This window comes from Megascapheus bottae, chromosome 5 (genome assembly GCF_031878675.1).
Source record: "Megascapheus bottae isolate mThoBot1 chromosome 5, mThoBot2.hap1, whole genome shotgun sequence".
NCBI lineage: Eukaryota > Metazoa > Chordata > Mammalia > Rodentia > Geomyidae > Megascapheus > Megascapheus bottae.
In genome coordinates, this window is record NC_143513.1 from 70778477 (window position 1) to 70802968 (window position 24492).

The 24492-nt window shown below is 36.8% G+C and overlaps 1 protein-coding gene across 5 annotated transcripts in view; it reads right to left on the minus strand.

The window, feature by feature from the left end:
* Positions 1 to 24492, minus strand: part of Chchd3 (coiled-coil-helix-coiled-coil-helix domain containing 3) — a 269461-nt gene that overhangs the window by 155645 nt on the left and 89324 nt on the right. For all 5 annotated transcript variants that reach the window (XM_090333320.1, XM_090333322.1, XM_090333318.1 and 2 more), the window contains exon 4: positions 12459 to 12576. In XM_090333320.1, the coding sequence (XP_090189446.1) occupies positions 12459 to 12576 (118 nt within the window). The remainder of the gene's footprint in view (positions 1 to 12458; positions 12577 to 24492) is intronic.

Sequence of the window (24492 nt, forward strand, 5' to 3'; positions counted from 1 at the left end):
CACAAATGTAACAGGAACAAGGGAAGTGCTAAAAAAGGAAAAGAACAAGTTAGAAATGGGGGAGTAAGGCAGAAAATACAAGGGTCACACAAAAAAATTATGATTTTTTAAATGAACTAAATAAATGAAAAATCAATTAAAAAATTGAAAAGATGAATTTTTGAGCTTAGGGTTAACCCAGAATAATACAGAAACCTATGTCACAATTTACTCTCCTCTGCCATGCCTATTTATTAATTTTTCCCCACCTTGAATGAAGTATAAGTAACAACTATAAGTTAAAAATATTTAAGATGACATATATATTTCCATGATAAAATGATACAACAGCCACTTTATATAGCTACTTTACCACATATGGTAGAAACATTTAAGATCCACACTACAGCAAATATCAAGCACACAGGATAGTATTAATAACAATACACACTAAGCTGTATACATTAAACCCATAATACACCCTTACACCTGAGTTTACACCCTTACACCAATACCTCCACATTTTGCCATCAAATTCCCAGATTCTGACAACTACCACTCTCTACTCTGCTACTTCTGAATCCACTACTTTCAAATTTCACACATTCAAAAAAAAAAAAAAAGTCTTTCAGTGTCTAGACTAATTCACTTAGAATAATGTCTTCTAGATTCTTAGGGCAATTAGGTCAATAATCTCTAATTTTAAATATGAAGTAGAAAAAAATTTCTGTGCCTTTTAATTTGGTTGTATACATTTTAAGATATTGAATTAAGTTTATTTTACTAACAAAGCTCTGAGTTTTCATTCTAAGCCAAAAAACACATTATTCCCAGAAAGATCCCATATTCTTATTTCCAAGAAAATGACCCTCTCATTATGATCATTTCACTGTAGAAATGCTGAAGAGCATTATACCTGTGCCTACTACCAAAACATGTCAATTAATCACAATGAGTTTTCAATGAAAAAAAAAATCCAATTTAACCAAGGAAATAAAGGCTTTCAACTTTACTATTTTTCTTATTTTTGAAATGCACTTTCTTAATAACTAAAGAAAATTAAAATAGATGTGACTCTTAGAATTGGTAGCCTATTCATAAAACAAAATTACTTTATGAAAAGTCAATTTATAAGTACATAGAACTTGGCATACTCTAAGAACCTTTGTGTTTATATATTTATTCATCAAGGGAACAGACTTGAAAGAGAAGTACAATGGAGACCTTGTCCTCATTTTAAGGAGATGGAAACAAAAGAAAAGAAAGCAATTTGCCTAAAATTACACGGAGGAGAATCTGGAAGAGAGAGAAAGAGAAAGACAGAAAGAAGGCTATTTCACATGAAATTAGTATTCAAAACAACTGTTGAAAAATAGGAAAGGGAGTTCCCTTTCTACTAGGGTTTAATGACAGAATTTGGATGCCTGCTAGAGCATTTTCAGTTCATGGCAACGTTCACCTCCACTCATCTACATATGGAATATTAACCTATAAGTCTGAGTGAGACTGTTTGTTTCTCATCTCATCCTACTATCTTCAAATATGTTAGCAATAACCACAGAAACTCACAAATTGAAATTAACATATTATTCTCATCTTAATCCTATTATTAGCAAATCATGTTTAAAATGAAATTCTGAGAAATGTTAACTAGCTACAAGGGGAAAAACTAAAATATATCCTGCATGGGAAGAAAAACTGCTAATGAACTTAAGAGAAATTGACAAAAATTAGATTCTGAGTTTAAAAGTTATTAAGTTTCCTGACCTTGATAACTGCCCTTGTCTACCCCCCCCCAAAAAACAAAAAACAAACAAAAGAAACACTAGTTAAATGGACATGAGTTATAAAACCCACGTATGAGCCACGTGTGGTGGTTCACACCTGCAATTTTAGCTATACAGGAGGCTGAGATCTGAGGATCGGGGTTCAAAGTCAGCCCAGGCACTAAAGATTGAGAGCTTCTTATTCTCACTTGACCACTAGAAAACTGGAAGTGGCACTTGGCTCAAAGGGTAGGGCAGTAGCCTTGAGCTGAACAGCTCAGGGACAATTCCCAGGCTCAGGGGTAGGATGGTAGCCTTGAGCTGAAGAGCTCAAGGACAGCACACAGGCCCAGAGTTCAAGCCCCATGACCAACAAACAAACAAACAAAATCCATGTATATGTACACATTTGTACATAACTACAACCATATGTAAAAAGTGAATCATAAAATAAATTTTATATAAATATTTCTAAATGAAATCTGACTTGTTTTTCAATTATTCTCACTTTTTGTAAGCTAATAATTATGTCAAAGTAAATGCATATACACATAGAAATTAACTTTTAAAATAGCATTTGTTCAGTGTCTTTTATCATAGGCAAAATAAATACATTAGTCTCTCTCCCTCTCCCTCTCCCTTGCCCTCGCCCTCGCCCTCTCCCTCTCCCTCTCCCCCCCCCTCTCTCTGTCTCTCTGTCTCTGTCTGTCTGTCTGTCTGTCTGTCTGTCTGTCTCTCTCTCTCTCTCTCTCTCTCTCTCTCTCTCTCTCTCTCTCTCTCTCTCTCTTGCTCCCTCGCTCCCTCCCTTCCTCCCTCCGTCTGTCCTTCCCTTCCTCCCTCCAGTAATGTTAAACTCAGTTCTGGATTTTTGCAATAGTAAAAGTAAGTATCAATTACCATTTTTTACTTTTATTCTGCCAGAGTTAAAAAGAAATAACTTATTCTGAGGAACTAAATTAAATTTTAGAACATTAATGTTCTATCTTGAGATTTATAAAATGCAACTGGAAAACACATTAATGTTTCTATAGCTGCATCCTTATTTTTGGATCTATAGAGTGGTCCATAGTAGTTTTAAAATTTTTATTTAAAGCTTGAATTTGTGATTAGGCACTACTAATGCACATTACCTTTACTTTTTTTTATTTAGAGAATACTTTATTAGTTTCTGTAATCAAACCCACGTAGATAAGACCTTATATATTAAATGTATTGTGTTTACCCCTGTACAAATGAAAAAAATTAAGTTTAACATTTCTAGACCAATATGGCTATTAATTTCTGTACAATGCTTTTATTTTTAAAACTAATCTATTACAGCAAGTCTTTCTCTATTTTCCTTAAGAAATATCCTTTATTAGCCAAACTAAGAAAAACAACAAATCATTTCTTCCCTCTCCTGATAACAAAGGCATCACCATGCAGATTTTAAAGGGAGTAGGAATGTGTTCTTCTACGTATTTATTTATTTATTTATTTGAAGAAAAAGAAATAACTGCTACATGCCAGGTCCTTGTATCTAGGGCAACAACCTCTCCCAAAATATGGCAGACTGTAACACATTTTTTTTTATTTTATTGTCAGGGTATAGAGAGGTTTCAATTACATTCACTGGGTAGCGGGCACATCATGTCTTGAACATTGATTCTCTTTCCCATGTGTGATACTCACAAGACACTATGTTGGGAGGGAGCAGGTAATGATGTTGGACAAGAATTTCCTTAGTTATATAACTCTAACCCCTCAATGTATCATCTTTACAGTAATTTTTAATATGCATATAAGTACCTACAACACCGCCCTATCCTTCCTGGGTACACACATCACATACATGACTTTTACTCATCTTTGTGTGTCTACAGTAACTTCTCTGCTGACTCTGTTCCTGTATCTTAGAGTCCCCTCACCCTTTCTAAAAGAATGAATTAATTCCAGTAGAGGTAACAACAAAAATAATAACAAATTTGCTAGCACTAGAAATCTGAATCATAACCGACACCCTATTTCTGTGCTACCTTTCAATTTGGTTTTGAATATTTGTCTAAATTGCCTTTATCAAGGATGATAGGTATCTTGCCAATCCAATGTCAAAAGAGGTATTAGATCTGAAAGCTTCTGACTAAATGAACAGTATTATTGTTTTTTTTTTTCTGTGATTTTGATTCTGAATAAAGCTAGGAACAAGTGCAATTCCTTCTGGGTTTGGAGCTACAGTTCCAGGAGATTGGTTAGCTGGGTTCCTCAGAATCAAATACATGTTCTACAAAAGAAAAAAAATGAATTTTCAAGTAGTATATATACAGAGGTAAGGAAATAACGAAAGCATAGGCTTAATTTCTAAGTAGAAAATGTGTGTTGAGTAAGTTTTATCATCTTCAATAAAACTGTCCAAAACACTGATGGATAATCTTTCTTATCAGGTGCTAGATTTAGAATCAGTTTTTGGAATAAAGAGAGGCTATTTAGACACACAACTATAGAGCTTTGTAACCATCTGTCATAAAAATGAAAGAAGGGGGAAAGCTAGTTAGAAAATTCAAATAGTTTAATCAACAAATTTCCGTGACAATGAAGACATCTGATAAGTTTCCCTTAAGTAATCATAACTTACTGGTGCTGATCAGCCCATTATATTTCTTGAAAATAGCTTGGTGCTGTCTGAGGAAATCATATTCTGCCTGGAGCTATGTAGCTTACCTCAAATTATTTCAGAATCATCTAAAATGAGTCATTTTTTCTATTAAGATGATGAATGAGCTAAATGAGGTATGTAATAAATACTGCAGGTTGGTAAACAGATTCCTGTTCTCTAGAGAATGCAGGCCTTACTTCATTTGGTAATTCTGCCCCTTGGTATTTTCAGGAGAAGTCATCCTTAAACTACACTTAACAAAGAAAAGAGTAAAGTCACAAAGGACAAAATGGCGAATGTCTTTACAGCTACAAGGAATAACTCCAGAGTTATTTCCCCCTTCATCATAAAATAAATATCCACACACACATCAGCAGAGCATAGTTCTAATCATCAAGAACACAAGAAAGACATACCTCAGTTCTATCTTGAAATCATGTCCAAACAATAGAAGCAGGAAGACAGTGAAGAAATAACTATGAGCTGAAATGTTCACTAATGCCCAATATATAAAGATGAAGTAACTCTCCATGTACATGGTATATATCACACTGTAAACTGCTATGCTGAATTTACCAAGCCACGGGTCCACATGCAATAGGATGAAAGTGATTCACAAAGGTTGTATCACAAGTGACACTTGTGAGACTTGCCACGCTCGCAAACTGAAAAGACCACTGCTGAACAAAGAGGATGGAGTCATCATTCTTACAGTCTCATGCAAAGCCTAATGTGCAACACACTTAGTTGAGGTTTGTCAGGATTGGACAGACTTGATTATGCTTATGTTAAACTTTTAATTTGTTACAGGTTAAAGCAAACACCTAGACTCGTACTTCCTAGCCTCTTCAGTAGGAAATGAGATTATGGTGCCAGTTCAATAAAATTTCAGGATCCTAATGACAGTTCATTTCCAACCCAGCCATGAAGCAAATATATTAACAATAAATGCCAAGTCATTATAAAGAGATGAAATTATAACCAGTCCCTTGCACTTTAGTTACCTATGGATTTTTACTCAGTGCTTCCATATCTCACCTGAATACCCGTAATGACCCAAATGATAGGTTGTCAATAAGCTATTTGTGGCAGGACTACTACATAGGACACTACTCAACCTGACTTGCACTGAGCCAACCAGTTTGCAAGCAACTTGATGAATTTCTAAAAGCACATTTGAAATGCAAACATGGCAACACATTCTAAGCAGCTGTCATTAAATATGATTAATGTCGATAAGAACTTCAATAGCATTATACTCAACTGTGTGGTCTTCTTCTGTAATCACTTTGTCAACAAGGTCACACAGCCTGAGACTTCCCCTCGGGTAGAAGGAAGCATATGTGAACTACAATCACCTACAATGGGCTCTCTGGATGAGTTCTCCAGTCCTGACAGTAGGATTTACTCTACGCTATCAAAACACTCACTATGCTCTACCATAAGCCCTCTAGTACTTGGTTAACAATATATGTTTCTCCAAAGCTACCTGAAGGAGAAGGTTAAGAAATAAATTCATCTGAGTAAATTGTCAGTGTGTATGCAGGTAGTGTTAAATGTGTACTTTGCAGAACTATTCCTTTGTTGGGCTGGCATACTGAAACAAAACATGTTTCCCCTCTTCCAATGAGATAGCAAAATATAAAAAGCTGACCTGCTACTCTGCAGAATATCTAATTAACAACCTCTTCAGAGGGCTGTGGTACTCTAGTGACAATCATAACACCATAACACGTGGAAAGCAGGATTGCAAGCAATGACAAAGAATAGGAGAAAAGAACCTAGGCAGGCTTTGTCTTAGAAACCATAATGCTTGGCTGAACCCAAAAGCAAATGGGCACCACATGCCTCTGCCCAGCCTGTCTGGAGGGAGGTGTCTAATTCTTTACTGAGGAAGAATTAGGCAAAAAAATGACACCAGATCTAGTTCTCAACCAGTGACATTGAGAAAGAAATTCTAAACCCTAACCAGCTCAAATCCCTCAAACAAAAGGTGGAAATTGGGCATTTACACAGTCCTCAAAAGCAAAAGCCCAAAATCATTAGCTTAATTTCCGGCAATCAAAGCAAGCTAATACTCTGTGCAAATCCAAAAAAACTGGAGCTTACTTTATTTTTTCTCCGTATATTTTTTATTGTAATTAATAGAAGGGTTACATTATATTCACCACATGGAAGGTGCATTACTTGACATACATTGATACCCTTTCTTATTTCTTGGTCCCCATTTCCCTCCCCTCACCCCCACCACTAATCTTGTTTTCCCCCCTTCCCTATCCGATTTGAAATAACCAAATACGCATATATACAATATATCAGATAACAAGGTGAAATACTGTAACAATATGAGATAGTCAAGGGACAGCAAAAGAGATGAGAGATAACATAGTACATTAAGGACAACAATCACTCATTATATGGCTTTTGTCTCTATATCCTGGAGGTCCTTTCATTTAACATCATACTATATGGACTTACGTATCTAAGTTTTGTTCTACTATAACTTTCTGCTGGGAGAACCCAAATGACAAATGAGGGAAACCATTGAGCCTATGTTCCTTTGAGACTGGATTACTTCACTTAATATGATTTTTTTCTGTCTTTCCATTTCCTTACAAATTGGGCAATGTCATTCTTTCTGACAGCATCATAGAATTCCATTGTGTATAAATACCACATCTTGTTGATGCACTCATCAACTGAGGGACATCTGGGTTGGTTCCATATCTTTGCTATGGTAAACAGTGCTGCAATGAACAGGGTTGTGCTAGTGGATTTATTATGTTCTTGTTTCTGGACGATTGGGTAAATGCCAAGTAGTGGAATTGCTGGCTCATAGGGGAGTTCTATGTTTAGTCTTTTGAGGAATTGCCATACTGCTTTCCAAAGTGGTTGAATGAGTTTGCACTCACACCAACAGTGTAGTAGTGATCCTGGAACTTACTTTTTATGGCAAGAAGACCAGAACACAGATTGTATGACCAGAGGGAGAACTGAAACAGAGGTTACAATCCAAGTACTGAATTTCACAGACAAAAAAGAAAAAATATTTAAATTACTGTTACGTGCCCAATTAAAGAAGAAAGAAAACCCAGGATAACCATTGTTCCCTGGCAAATTGATTCACCTGGTTAATTTAGCAATACTGAACAACCCATGTGATCAGTCTCACTGTTCTTTCACACAGAACTTCTGAGCAGGAATCTTGTTGGTCACTTCAAAAATCACAAGTCCAGTGGCATCATTTGCCCTTGAAGAGAACCTTACTTATATTTGGACAGCCATGGTATTCTTACCTACTTCCTTTAATATAGTCATTTTTTTCTCCATACCTTACATCCAAACCCTTTTTCTCTTTTACCATGAAATTTCAACTGTCACAGTTTGAAGCACGAAAAAAAGCCCCACAGAACTGAAAAGCACACAGCACAAAATTAATCAATTCTTCTTGATTGCTTCACTGGTGCATTTCAGACAAAAAGGAAACTGGGGATGAAAAGTGACATTTTGGTGGGGGGGGAAAATCACTTAAACTTGCAAAAACTAAATTTATGCATTCACCTGCTTACTTTTTTCAGTGTTATGTTTTTCTAGAACAGTATGAGGTCTTATAAATTCAAAAACTGTAACATATATAAAAGAAAATTCAAGGTAAGAATGACCTTTCCCACAAAGACTTGCGACTGAGAAAAAATAATCAGATTTCACTCACTTCTGCATCCCCAACAACAGGGCCTAGTATATATTAAGTGTTTAGTAAATGTATGACCGAGATGAATCTAGAAAAAGACCAAAGATCTAATATTCTCACTGGAGCTGAGGTAAACATCAGCTCAGTGTCTGAGGCTAAGTCTAGGGTAAAGTGACACCTCAGAAAGTACACTTAGACAGGGCTTTTCTTTTTTCCTTAAAAGCTTTTAAAAAAAAAATTAAAATGATACTGAACGGCAGATACTCAAAAGTATGTTTAGTTTTCATGTTTCTCTCAATCTGCAGGTCTAAAATCCAAATACTTTTTCCATAGCATTTGTTAAATTTCTTTTCTACATGCTATAAACCCTGTCCTAAGTCCCATACCAGTAGTCCTAGGAAGTACAAGGCTGAGTGCAAAGCCCCAGCATGGAAACATGAACACATAAATCTAAATCCAAAACTTTTTGTGTATTAAAATAACAAACATGACAAATTCTGCACCTGACCTCCTGAGAGATCAGAATTACAACAAAGACACGTTGAAAATACTGGATAAACAATCTCACACACATACACACATACACACACACACACACACACACACACACACACACACCTATAAATGATGTAATTGAATATATAGATTAAATTTCATAGTTAGACTTGAGTTCCATTCCAAGGTATCTCATCATGTATATGAAATATGAAACCACCCCACAAAAATGCAAACTCAGAAACACTTGTGACTTTTGAATAAAAACCATTCGGTGTATACCAACATCACATCAAGTCACCCTTACCAACCGCCCCAGTTATCCTAAGAAACACCTTTCTAAGGACTTCAGATGTGTACAACTCACATGTTCCCTTTTCCACTTGGGGTTCTATATGAAGAAGAACAAATTAAAGTTTATTAACTCAGAGCTCCCCTACCCCAAGCAGAGTAACACTCTCACTCGTGTGAACACCCTCTCATCATCTGTGGGTTGTGGAGATGGTTTCTTCTCCCATGGGACTTAGGGAACTGCAAGACAATACCAAGCTCACAGCCACACTGCAAGATTCTGCCTAGAGAGTAGTAGGATTCAGAATCCAAAAGCTAAACACTGAATGACATATGCAGGGTACACCTGTAAAGGTTTAAAGTAAATGACAAAATTACAATACTTTTTGTTATATTTTTTATTTTTTTGGGCCAGTCCTGGGATTGAACTCAGGGCCTGAGCACTGTCCTTGGACTTTCTCAAGGTTAGAGTTCTACCACCTGAGCCTCAGTACCACTTCTGGCTTTTTAGGAATTGGAACCTGGGTCTTTGTGCATGCTATGCAAGCATTCTACCACTAGACCAAACTCCCAGCCCCCTGTTTTCTTTTTGAAACAGTCAATGTAGCTCAAGCTGGCCTCCTGCTCACTTTGTGGCCAAGGTTGGCTTTAAACTCAGAATTTTCCTGTCTTGTAAGTGCTAGATTATAGGTGTGTATCATTCTAGGCTACTATTTTGTTTCTTTGGAAATTTTTCTAAATTTTGGCCTTTATATCTTGTTTTAATAACCAATGGAAAACTTAAACGAAGGATATGTGAACATTATAAAGCAGGCATACAAAAATATACTTACTGTTAAAAGAACTACATGTATAGTCTAAATGTGTTCAAATGTACACGCTATTATGAGTATAAAATTTTATCAATGTATTAGAAAATGCATTCATATACATAAATATAAATGTCTTATGTAAATTTGATGAAAAGTAAAAATGAAGTATATTTTAATATATAGGTTACATAAATTAAGTTTGAATTGTGATATTTCTAGATCTAAATACTATTTATAATCTATTTTCTGATATTTATCCAATACATATATACATCTTCTATAATAATAAGTAACAATAAGGGAGAAAGTTAATAAATAAGTTGGAAATTATCCAGTGGCAAATGGCCACAACATACCACTCAATGATCTAAGAACACTAAAGCCAGGAAAAGGCCCTCTGAACCAGTCTTGTCCAATCACATAAATCTACTTGGATTCCCTAAAAGCTTTGAGTACACTATTTGGCCAATATTATGAGAGAGGGTGAAATTCAGGAGTTGTAAGCGCTGTAACTTGTCGACTCTATCATAAAATCTCAGACTACAACAGAATGTACAAGAGCAGTTTGCCAGGTATGAACAAATTTTTTAAAAAGAGTTCAAATATGTACGATTATGTAAAAATGGACAGTACGCTGAAAAAATGATGTTCTAACCATACCACATTACACAACACTTTGCTGCTCCATGTTAAAAAAAATCTGGTGGACTTTCTGTGAAAACTTTCTTCTTTTCATGCCTTTCTGTACATGTGTGTGCTCACACTCAAAAACATTTAATGAGCTTTTTGAAAAAAAAATGTTTAAATGGATGAGACAGTTTATCTAAATTCAGATGAAGAGGCAACAAGAAGACAACATAAAGAGTAAGACACAAAAGGCCATAAGGTGAAAAACAGAAAAATGCCAACCCATGATTCATCTGTCCACTGGAAACTAAAAATTTTCTCCTCTACCATCCACAACATGAACACACTATTAACCCTCTGTTCATAAGCCATAGTCTTCCACTTGGAAGAAGTGTGTGTGTGTGTGTGTGTGTGTGTGTGTGTGTGTGTGTGTGTGTGTGTGTTTGGATGCTTGTACATGTGTGCACATGTGCACCCATACACTGAAACTTGTACTCAGGGGTCTCGAATTCTTACTTGGTCTTTTTGTTCAAGGTTGGCACTCTACCATTTGAGCCATACCTCCACTTTCAGCTTTGCTGGTTAATTGAAGATAAATCTATATACTTTTCCAGGATGGCTTTTTTAACATGGATGGAAATGACCATTTGTCCCAATGGTCTCACACAGTCTCCATTCCTCACAGAGCCCTTGGGTAGAGACATACAGCTACATTAACTGAGCTGCTCAACACTAATGTCTTTAATTCTCGCCCCCTTTCCTATTGACTTACGCGCCATCCACGGTTGTCTCCTTCATTCCTACTCAATGTCTGTGCTGCCTCTCAGCCCTCTGACATTCATTCTTGACCTGTCATCTCTGTTCTGGCCTCACTGACCATCCATGGAGCCCAGATGTCAGATCAGTGACTTGAGAAATAAGTCCATTAATTCACTGACTTCCTTCTATTCGTTCTATCTGCACCTGGTCATAGGTTAGTGTTTCAAAGACATGTCCAAGGTGAGAGAGAGAGAGAGAGAGAGAGAGAGAGAGACAGACAGACAGACAGACAGACAGACAGACAGAGACATAGAAAGAGAGACAGAGAGATGGAGAGACAGAGAGAAAATAATTTATAACAGTCATATGTTTCACAAAGAACTAGAAGAGAACAAATCAAAGCTTCCCAAACAAAAAGATAAAAGTTTAAAAAGTCAAAAATGCTATTAAATAAGCTGATATGATCATTACATATAATATGCATGTAACTACTTATCACAGTGTATTATATAAATATATACAACTATTGTGTGTCAACTAAAAACAGAATGCTCACTTTGAGCAAAAGAGCTCAGTCAGGGACAGTACTCAGGCCCTGAGTTCAAGTCCTATGACCAACACAAAAGAAAAAAGAAAAAGATAGGGTCAAATACCACACATATCATTATCTTTTTGGTTTTTCTGGTGCCAGTCCTGAGGTTTGGTCTCCAAGTCTGAATATTATCCCTGAGCCTTTTGGTTCAAGACTAACAATCTACTACTTGAGCCAGTGCTCCAGTTCCAGCTTTTTAACTGGAGATAGAACTTGCATAGACTTTCCTGCCTGGGCTGGCTTTGAACTGTAATATCCAGATCTCAGCTTCCTGAGAAGCTAGGATTATAGGCATGAGCCACCAGTGCCTAGCAAATAAATATACACTCACTTTCAAAAACATATTTTATTTTAAAAGTTAACTCGTTTTTCTTAAAACTAGTTCAAGGAAAAGACTATTCCCAAAGGCCTTTTCAAGCTCGCAGAGTGACTAACCAAAACTTACCTCACCTCTCCTCAAGGCTCCTGAGACCAACATGTGGAAGCTGCCTGCCGTAGAAGAAGACAGGCAACACTGCTAGCCCACTGGTTTCAAAGATAATCAGACCAAAGTAAAAGAGAAACAAGCAAAGGAACAACATCCTTCCAAGCCTGACAAATGTGCATGAATTTATGTATTGGTCCTTACTTCGATACTTCTGAAGTCCACTGCGTTAAAGACCTCAATGGCAAAAATCTTAAATTGTCAGCTACTTGGAAAAGTCAAAACTTGACAAAATCTCAGCCAGGAGAACATTTGTGCATATGATCAACACTAAAAGTAGACTTTTCCCAAACACCAGGGAAAGATATGCTAATAAATCCTTACACTCACCAGGTGCTTGGCCTTTGAGCGCTCCTGCTCACTTGATATCCTTTCATGAAGAATGGCTCTTGTTAACTGCTCATTGGCTTCAGCCTTCTCTCGCTCCAGCTCTTTGGCTTGCTTTAGTCTATAAGGACAGAAAAGGTATGCCTTAGCATATTTTGTCTTATGTTAAATAAAAAGAAACATTTGGTCATAAGTGTCAACAGCTAAAAGCATCTTGGCCCTCAATACATATGACAAGGTAAACCTCTAGTCTCTACCCACATTTGGAAAAATAAAAAAATCAAATCCATGAAGAAGCTTATCAATAAGGCTGCCAGATATATCTAATTTTTACAAAGTTGTTAGCTAAAATTGAAATTTTCCCATCTGAAGATTCCATCACTGGCATCTCCCTGTGCTCTCTGTAAATTTAAGTGACAAAACTACCAAGCCATCTTTGTGATGAACACTTGAAATAATCATCATCTGTATTCTCAAAGTTGACCCAATCCAACTTTTACTCACTATTTGCCAGGTACTGTGTAAGAACTGAGGATATGGTGATGAAAAAGTTAAAAAACATTCCATCCTACATTACATTGCAGCAATAAAGACATTTCTCTACCCAATGCATTTCAGCCATTTTTAAACAATCTTCATATACAAATACAATCAAACATTCCAGCAAGCAAGATCCTCCTTTCTGGAATGAGTCCAGTATTTTCCTGTATTAGGGATAGTTCCAAACTTTACCTAAGATCCCAGATACAGTCAAGCAGAAAGATCTCAGAACGTTACCTCTGCAGTAAACCTGTATACATCACTAATTCTATTAATGAAGCCAACAATTGGGTGAAGTATGTCAGTAGCCTTGTCACACAATTAAATAATAAAAAGCTACAATCCATTAAAACTCCTCATTGTACACAATAAAAAGAAATTACTTTGGCACCAATTTTTGCCATAATACTTGGCACAGAAAGGCATTCAGCACCACTGAATGACAGAACATTTCAGTCTAATCTCATGGACAAAGATTTTGATTGCCTTTCTTCTTTCAAAGAATAACCTCTTCCTATACCATCATACCCTCAAAAGTATGAGCTATGCTTTAAAAGGAAAAAGTAAATTGTTTTGTTGGTGTAATTGTGAATGAATCTCGTAAGTATGAATGAAAATTGGTAAGTCCAACTCAAATTCTAGTCTTAAAAAGACTCTTGAAAAGGACTTAAGAATATAAAATCTCTTGGTACTATTTTTGAATTGCCACATCATCCTGATACCCTGAAATTCTTGGAAATAAATTATAACAGAAAAAATCCTAAAAACATACTCCAAAATTATGTTTTACCCCCTAAAAAGTAAACCACATGAGTAGTTTTATGTCTAACGAAAGAAGAAATAAATTAAAACTTACACTTTTGAGATTATCTAATGAAAAGTAATCTTCAAAAATCTTCCTAAGCAACAGCACAGTGATATGTATGTAGATCAAATTTCTCTAATTTACCATATAAAAAACATATAGTAAATTCAGCAACATCAGTGAATGCCAGTACATTAATTCCACTGGACATGTAAGAGAATAGTAATAATTAGAAGTCACTGGAACAACTTCAATTTTGCCACTTCCCCAGAGCAGCAGTTCCCCAAATCAGCATTGCCTGGAAGTCTATAACACATGCAAATTGTTGGACACCATGCCAACCCTTCTGGACCAGAAACTTTAAGGGTAGTGTGTAGTAAATGGACTTTTCAGCCCTCGAGGTGATTCTCCTCTGTGCTCAATTTTGAGAGCCACAGCTCAATACATAAATAAGTCCTGGAGGCATACTAAAGGAAATGACCTTCAAAACGCAGTGGTCCAATTGAGGATATTGCACTAATACCTGCTGAGGTTACTGCATCAGATTACAAACTTGTGATTTATAACACTTTTATGAAAATGAGGGAAGGGCAAGCATGTTTGACAGGAAATGCACTCATTAGCTTATTATGTAGCTGTAACCCTCTAGCTTGACAATTTTTAAAATAAGAAAACACTTATGAGCACAGTCCTATAAATTATATCTATATTCAGATATATATATCCATGTAGATATGTATATACACATATACATATACACCTACACATGAGGCAGAACCCTAAATAATAACATTATTATCATTTATGGCTCATCTACTATATGCCAAACCTTATACACACGTACCTTATAAAAATGATATTTATTCATATCATCTATTCATTCATCAAACATAAAATGAATTTCACACAATAATAGTTTGTCATGTGGTATATGTTACAGTATTTAAACAAATAACTATATTTTTCTTTCCTTTTTCTTTCTTTTTTCTTTTTTTTTTTTTGTGGGTCATGGGGCTTGAACTCTGTGTCTGGGAGCTGCCCCTGAGGTCTTTATCTCAAGGCCACCACACTAACCTTGGGCCTGGACCTTGTGCCTGAACTCTTCAATTCAAGGCTACCACCCTACCCCTGGACCCGCAGCCCCACTTCCCATTTTCTAGTGGTTAACTGGAGATAAGAGTCTTAGGTTCTTTACTGCCTGGCTGGCTTTGAACAGCAATCCTCAGACCTCAGTCTCCTGAGTAGCTAGGATTACAGGTGTGAGCCACAGCTCCCAGCATAAATAACAACATTTTAACTGAATTTACTTCTATGTAGCATGATTTTTAATTAAAAATGGAATTATGGGTAGCTCAAACAATATAAAATCATAAAGTTTGAGCAAAATAACAGAAAAACAGTACGAACATAACCATGATAGTCTTCACCATTACAAGTAAAGGATTTGTTTTGCTATACTTGAACAGATGGATAAACTCTAGTTGAACTCCCTAGTTACTAACCAAGGCTCTACGCTTACGAACTACCTCCCAAAGAACTATTCTCCTCATGGGCACAATGCATTGGTGTAATCCCTACCTTCTACATAGCAAAGCATTCAGCATAATGCCTGTAATGTGATAAGCAATGAATAAAGGTAAGGCAAAGGGGTAATTGACTTCTAAAATTGAGTACTCTACTGACTCCGTCCCTCATTTTCTTTCTTTCCTTCCTTCCCTCCTTCCTCTCCTTCTTTTCTTCCTCCTTTTAGATAAAAAGAAATAATGAGCTACCGAAATCAGAAGACTAGGAATAAAAATAATAATTAGAAAAATATACTGGATCCTATATGGCCCACAACCATGTTGCATGAATGTAATACAATCCAGATTCACTAAATAACCTACAATGCAAGGGATTCTGGAATACAACATTAACTAGTCAGCTCTTGAATTTGGAAATATTGGAACAAGATTAACCAATAGCAAAATTATTTTTCTTTCATAATAAATTATTAGCTACTTTCACTTATATTGGGGATCTAGTTGCATAAAATCTGTTTATTTTAGAGGAATGTTTGTTCTGTGTACTGAATGCTTAAGAAGCAGAGTTGTATATATCCAGGGAGTTTGACAAAACACCAGAACAAATTCTCATTTCCTATCAACACCTTAGCTGCATAATCTAGTAAACCTGCTTTCTAAGCTTTAAAGTCTAAAGGATAAACTATATAATCTGAAGATTCTTTAAAGCTAAATACTTTATAAATACCATATCTGGGACATATTATTCCTGTTTTCAACATTATAAGGTGATTTATTTTGCTATACTTGGAACAGCTGATTGAATCAGAGAGATGTGTTCAAATACTACAATGATATAATTTTCTTCCAATGGGCACTCAAAACTTCTATGATTCTAAGATTTCCTACTACTTAACCAAAAATGTACATTTGGTAAGAGTAAACATTATTTGCATATGTGTATTATTCTGATTACTGGGAATAAAATGGTGAACAAGTGACAAATCCCATCCTTCATAAAGTTTAATTCTAAGTTACAACTGATAAATGCATAGTTCAAAAAAGGCTGCTATGACACTCCAAAGTATGAATTCTATTGACTTGATAGCTGATGTCAAAGGACAAAGACTGACTCACATAGGGAAGGAAAAAGTGACTTGGGGAAAGAACGCAGAAGCACCTGAAACATCCTCCTTTAGGTAGAGTCTCATGAAAACTTCCAAAGGGCCCCAGAGGCTCAAAATCATAATTCTGTTTTCTTGGAGATTATTCTGGAGAGCACAACTTTAGATAACTACTATGCTAAGGTTTCATTTTACCTAGGGAAGTGGCCTATTAGAACTTCTTAATTGTACTATTTTCCCTTTCGCAAAACTTTTCCAAAATTCAATTCTTTTTCAATTCAGTTTCAAACTACTTATATGCTCTGTTTCCACTTTCCCCATTGGTTTTATCTCCTATCAGTGCAGTGTACTCCACTCATAGTCCATCCAGAAGAGTTGACATTTTCCTCTTTCTGGGTCAAATGAAATGACCACTAACCCAACAACGAAGCTGTAATATCAGCAGCCATTTTACTTCACAGAATCTGGAGGGAGCAGGAAAGGGTGCGCTCTCACTGGCAATTGAAGATAGGGAATAAAATCAAGCTTTCATGAACTTGAGTTTCCAATGACTTAAGAATTATCTCAAAACAAAACTAAACATAGGAAGCATCTGAGCAAATACATCTCCTTTTTTATTTATTGCAATTTCCCACTTATTTTCAGATCCCCTGGTCTAATGTTATTCTACATTAAGCCCTTGATTTAAGTTTCATTTAAATTTCCTGCCTTTAAATACATATCTCCCCTCATTTAAATTCTCTAGAGTTTTAAGCAAAGAAGTAGGAGTTTAGTGTAAACTTTTCTTATTTGCATTTAGTAATTGGATAGCTTGCCTAAGCTTAATGAAACAAATACCAGTTGGTGCTGTCCTTAGACCTCCAGCCCAGCAACTTAGCTCTTCTTCTCTGAGTATTCTCAATCAGCTGAGAGACAGGGCAAAATGAATTTCTGAAAAACAGCCAAATCTCCCATAATGAATATTATTACGTTTTTCAAAATGATGTAGGAGGAAAAAATAAAACCTATTCACATACATTCAACTCACATACACATCTCATATAAAATCTCCTTCTATATACTTCAGTCCCAAAGTAGAAAGCTACCAGGCATCACTGAATTCTGAAGAATACAGGTTTTTAACAGGAGAAAGGGGATTTACAAGGTACTCTTTAAAAAAAAAAAAAAGTAGGCCTTACTATCTCTATTTTTAACCTAAGAAAACCTGAGAAGTACACCAAGGCAGGGAACAGCCTGAGTTGGTATCAAAAGTCACATTTCTTAATCCTCCTGAAGAGTGAACTCCATATAAGAAATTACTTTCTACTACATTACTCATCTGTATAGTCACATAAGGGCAAGATTTCAATCCTACATTATTCATAGCTATTTTTAAATATATTTTTCCTTGCTTTCCCTGCATCAAGTCAGGTTTTGTTGGAATATAAATTATTATCAGCCAGCCCTTTCCTAAAGTCTTTTGGTATTTTTTTTTTTTAGTCTTTTGGTATTAAATAGCCCTACATGTTTCTCTAAATTTGGAAACTGCTCATTTCGTCATTCACAAATACTCAGATTTATTTTCATAGAGACCAACGTATAAGTAATTCTATACAATTCTAGCTTAGATGATTGCTAGTAATTTAATATTCAAAGCCATTATAATACAAAGAGACTGGCTATAAAACATCAGTAACAGGTGAAAATAAGTGCAAAACTGTTAATTGTTGGAGATAAAGTGATTTGACTAAACGATTTATCTAAAATTGAACTATGACCATAATCATGAATAATATCTGCAAAATATTGCAATATATTTGACTCAGAAAGACGGTTTCAAATACTGGGGGAGAAATGAGTAACCACAACCCCAAAGGTCATTGTTAATGCTAATAGTAAATTTTATTTAATGCATCCTATTCTGTCAGAGCATGGTGAACAAGCAGATCGAATTTTGTTTACCACTCATTTTTAAACAGAAAAGCTGAGTGAGATAACTCAATGAACTAATTAATAGACTATGAAAAAATAACAGTAAGCATACAGTTTTTCATTTATAAGACTTTACAAAAATAAAATGACAGAGCAAACAACACTTTTCAATTCAAAGTATCTCAAATGCTAGAAAGAAATGTACATGGATTGACATTTCAAACTAAATGCATGTTATATACCTATAGAAATGACAGATAAAGAATTAACTTTTTGTTGTGCCATGTACAGTTCTAAGCACTTGACAGTTATAACTCATTTAATCCTCACAACCCTACTGAATTATGTTTCAAATGAGAAGATTAGGGACAGATAAATTACATAAAACCAGGACTTATATATACAGCAAGTAATCTAGTGGATGTCACAAAAACAATGAGAGGTACAGCCAAAATTAAAGTCAGTCTGATTTCATATCCTGTGCGTGCACACACGCGCACACACACACACACACATACACACACACACACACTTAGAATATATAAGTGGCATGGAGATAAAGTTTACCTTACATACAACTGTAACCCAGATACAAACAATGCCTGGCTTGTGGTAGGCATCAAATAAATATATTTGAAAGACTGAAGAAAGTACAAGCACATTTTGGTAACAAGCTCTGGAACCTGGTAATTAAGCAATAAACAGCACTGACTTAAAATTATGACCTGAAATCTAACAAAGCATATATTTTAGTGAAAGTATTTAACCCACAGTAAAATATGGTGGTGAAATGTCCCCCAAATACATGTATCTTGATTATCTATTTTTCTACCTAAACCTAATTCAAAATGTTACTCTGAAATTAACCATCAAGGTTTGCTTCTGCTATGGTCTGGGTGTGGAATATGCTCTAAAGGCCCATATGTTAGGTCCTTAGGGTGACACTACTGAAGGCCATGGGGCCTAGAAGAGCAGGGCTCTACTGGGGCTAGAGCTCCTCCTACTCTAGTGATTAGCATTTTGTTCTACTATGTGTTCCCAGCATGACCAAAGCAACAGAGCCAACCACACCTACTCTGGGGCCTCCAACTGGGCTGAAACAAACCTTTTCTCTTTATAAGCTGAGTATCCCTGGTATTTGTAATAGTAGCAGATAGCAAACTAACATACCATTCTTCCCCCACAAACATTCTAAAAATAATTGATTTTAACATGTTAAAATCATGTACCACTAATGAAAATAGAAATAATCTGGAGACAAATGTGCGTCACACAATACATAACAATGGGACTACTTTTCCCGTGGGAGGGCTAAAAACATGGAGGTTGGAAATCTCACTGATTCTAATGAATCTCATTCTTGTTCCCTGGGATGCTGAGGTGTGCACCCTAACAAAGGGGAGGAATCTCAAGTAAAAAGCACATCACAGGAACTCCAGTAAGCCACTGAGTATCTTCAAATCCCCAAACTGCACTGACAAGAGTTCCACAACACTAATGAAGGGCAAGTTGTAGTTAAATTGTATTTCTGCTTTACAGCTAGGTGTTGGTAGGCTCTGCCAAAGCGGATCCTGAGGGTGACTGCCAAGCCAGAACTGGGGCTTGCACCACTCAGGCCTCGCTATTTACCCCAGAAGCACTGCAGTTCCTGCAGAGGAGCTTTAGGAAATCAGCCTCCCCACATTCCATTCAGGAGAGAAGTGCCCACCTGATCCACTGGCACCCTCCTCAGGGCTCAGAAACACAGCCACACCCAAGAGGAACTCCCTCCTCAGATGTGTGAGCAGCAGCATCACCAACTTAGTAACAGTAACACCAACTCTTCCTACTGCTCCCCGGATGCGCCAGGGATGGTAGCTGCTTCCTGAGATGCCTTGGAGCTGTACTGGCCAATATGATACATGTAAGTCACATGAGGCAACTGAGTCCAGGTCAGTCCAAATTGAATCATTCTGTAGGTACAAACTATAAATCTGGAGGGCTAAGCCTGGTGGTGCATGCTCATAATCCTAACTACTTAGGACAGAGAGAAGCAGAAATATGAGGCCATCTCTGAAAAATAATCACAAAAAGGATTGGAAATGTGGCTTTAACTAGCATACATGAGGTCCTGAATTCAAAACTCCAGTACCTTAAACCCCCTGGAGAAAGGAGAGGGGGGGAAGAAGAGGAAGATGGAGGAGGAAGAAGAGGAGGAGGAGCAGGAGCAGGAGCAGGAGGAAAGGAAGGAGGGGAGGAAAGAGAGAGGGAGGGAGGGAGGGAAGGAGGGAGAAACCTAGATGTAATATATATCATGAAGAAACTATATTGACTATGTGTCACTATTTTAGAAACACTGGGGAAAATAAATAAAACGGTTTCCATATGTGTTTTTTTATTTTAGACATAGCTACCAGAAAGTTAACTACATAGATGACACACATTATATTCTATTAAACAGTACTTCTTTAGAATAGCAGCTTTTTTTGTTTGTTTTGCTTCTACCTTTAGGGCCTTTATATGTCTCTTTAACAAGTCTTACATTAAATTCTCTCCTTAAAAATGACTGGTATGTTACATTTTCTTGCTAGACTCTGCCTACTAGCTATTTACATTCATAAATTCCCTAAATCCTTCCACATCCATAGACCTCTATTGGGGAAGGAGAGCCCAGCAGAGAATTCTAGGATTTCAATCTTTTTTTCCAAGGAACCTCAAGGTGTCATTCTATTTCCTAGCTTCCAGTTTGCAGAGGAAAACTCTAAACCCATGATGATCCCACTTCCTTTATAAATTAGTTGTTTTTCTATCTAGAAGCTTATAAGCTTTCCTTTTTATCCTTAGATTTTTTTTTCTCTTTATCCTTCAGACATTTTAGCACTCTCTGACTAGGTGTGCATCTTTTCTCATCAATCTACATAGAACAAAGCCTCCTTTCAGTTTTCAGGCTCCAGTCTTCCCTCAGCTCAGTGAAATGCTTTGTATCATTTAATTATCACCTCTCCTCTAGCTCTTTTTTTTCTTCTAGAATTTAGCCTATTTCATCAAATAGAACACAAAGTTATTTTCCCCTGCTATATCGATGAGATCACTCTTAACATTGATGGTACTATATAACCCAGTGGCAGTATTATCCAAGCTACAAACATTAAGTACCACGGAAATACTACAAGAGTGCTTCTAGGAAGTTGCCTTCTCTTAGTGTTTCTCCTACTCTCCCGCTTCTCCCTCTCTCTATCCTAGCAGATGCCTCCCTATTTCACTCTGGCTATTCAACCTGAGCTCAAATCTACCTGCAGGGCTACATGGAATACCACTGATGGAAATAACTCCTGATGGCAAACCACTTATATGCATCAGCTGACAAGCTTGTGGCCCTAGGACAAGTGTTCCCAGCTCCTCATACCCCATACACTCAAACCTCCTGACAGAAATGGAAACCAAAGAGTTCTCTTGACAACAGTCACACAGGCTGTGGTCTCAGGCTATGTCAACACCAAGCCAGTGGCTGGCACCCATTGTCAGCAATGCTCCTAGACTGGCCCTGAGAGGAAAAGACAATACAGAAGCATAGAACATCCAGCTCCCTAGAATCCTTTCTGCATTCATTCTTTCCATCGTAAGTTTATGCTTTAACACTTAAGGGTTACTTAAGCAAATTTTAGGGTAAAGTTAACAAATGAAAAGCTGGATCCAACAATAGAGAGCATGGTACACTAATATTTATGAAAGATTTGCTTTTCGTTGCTTATACCACTTTTCAGTCACTTTCTTTTCCTAAAAGTATTTCCCAAAGCAAAGCACAAATGGGAACTTCTACATAGGGTCAGACTAAAATAATGAGACATAACTAAGGAACAGAGTTTTTTTTGCAAGAGCAAAATGATTATAATTTCACTCTCCTTTTTCAGTTTCAGTGCCCTTAATTTATTCTTTATGCCCCTCATTGCTCTAAGTAAGACTTCCTAGCTATATTGAGTATGTTACATGTAAACCTCTGAGGAACAGATTTTATACCCATATTTCAGGTAACTTCTTTAAGCATTTCAAAGTATTAAATCCAAGATTCAATTCTATGCCAAACATCTATTGTGTGATACTGGAAGACACAGCTAATTGCTGTAAAAATCACGCAAAGGCAGGATGGCAAGCTCTTGAAAACTGAAGACTCTGAGAAAACAGTAGGCCAAACTCTACCCAAAAAAAGCATATGTTATTTAAAAAAAAAAAAAAAAGACTATTTGTAAGCTTTCCCAACAACAAGTCTCGCAAGAGGTAAAGTTTAGCTGAGTGTGGTGGTACATACCTACCATCCCAAAAGTCCAGAGGTTGGGAAAGAAAGAGCAAAAATTTGAGTGAACTTGGGTTGCATAGTGAACTTAGGGCCAGCTTGAGCTATAACACCAAGACTCGGTCTCACAAAACCAAAACGAGACAGAGACAAAGGCAAAAATAGAGAGAGAGGGGGAGAGAAAGAGACAGGTGAACTGGAGCATAACCACAATTTTATTATAGGCTAGGAAATCACAGGCCTTTGAAAAGAATTCCTAGTCTCACTTCAAAACAAAGAGATACATACACACATACCACACACACACACACACACACGGATATATGAATGTGTGTCTGTATATACATATACACACACATATACATATACCTCAACTCAATTGCAATACTTCCCCATCCCACCTAAAGAAGAGTGAAGAGTTTAGGAGACCTATCCTGGCCAGGAGTGTGACGTAGTGGTAGAGTGCTCACCTAGCATCCACAAAGCCCTGGGTCTACTAGCCTTGAGCAAAAAGTGTCCAAGGATACTACCTGGGCCCCTGAATTCAAGCCCCAGAACTGGGAGAGAGAGAGAGAGAGAGAGAGAGAGAGAGAGAGAGAGAGAGAGAGAGAGAGAGAGAGAGAGAGACAGACAGACAGACAGACAGACACAGAGAGAGAGAGACAGAGAGAGAGAGACATAGAGAGAGAGAGAGGCTTGTCCTCCTATGATCTGGCACACCAAACTTGTCCATCTAGAATTCACCTGGGCAGGCGGAGGCACTACAACAAAATACATCGGCACACACCACACCAGATGGGATAACAACCATCAGCTTGAAAAACAACCATCAACTCCTAGACCTCTCTCATGCCATTCATCAACCAACAATTCATTCGTTGGCAGGTGTTTTATTTCCACTATTTCCTGTCAAAAAAAATATACTTAAATAAAAAAGTTTATGAACTTGAAAACCAAGGTAGTAAGGCTTAAAGCCTTATTCTAGATTTTGTTCTAATTTTTACTTTAAACACAAAGTGAGAATGTAGAAATGTTTAATGAAAGAGTGAAAAAATATTACTATGATTTTTAGCTATTGTCGTTTAGATTTGCTCCTGTTCTTTCTATCTTGGTTATTTTTTTCTCTCATTTTAACTACTTCTATAAGGTATGACTGACACATAAGTAGTACACATATTTAAAGTATATAACCTCATTAGTTTGTGAATAAGTAAATATAGATGAAGCCATCATTAACATCAAGCCCCAGAGTTTCCTTCCATCCCCCGCCCCCACCTTTTTGTCTGGGGTCTGTCATGGGGCTTGAACTCCGCGCCTATGCTTGAGTTTTTCCAGTCGTGGCTAGTGCTCTACCACTGTGAGCCACAGCTCCAGTTCTGGTTTTCTGGTGGTTAATTGGAGATAGGAGTCTCACGGACGTTCCTTCTTGAGCTGACTTCAAACCACAGTCCTCAGATCTCAGCCTGATGAGAAGCTAGGATTCCAGGTGTGAGCTACTGGCACCCAGTGCTTCCATCCTTTTTTCTTTTCTTTTTTAATATAGCCTAGGCAAACACTCTATTACTGAGCTACAACTCTACCTCTAGCATCTGGTCACTCCAAATTTATTTTCTGTCTCTGAATTTCACTACTGGAGACTCTTTATTGAAGCTGTTGTTGGGAGGGGGGATTGGTGGAGGAAAAGGAAAGTACACACACATAAATGACAACTGTCATAAGATCTATCCTCCTAACATACTTCAGCTTACAATAGATGCTCACTAGGCTCAGCCATTTGTTATGTATTTCCTATCTGCCTCAAAAGTTAAATCAGACAGACTTCAAGAAATAAGTATTACTATGCAGAAGTCACATCAAAGACACACACACACACACACACACACAC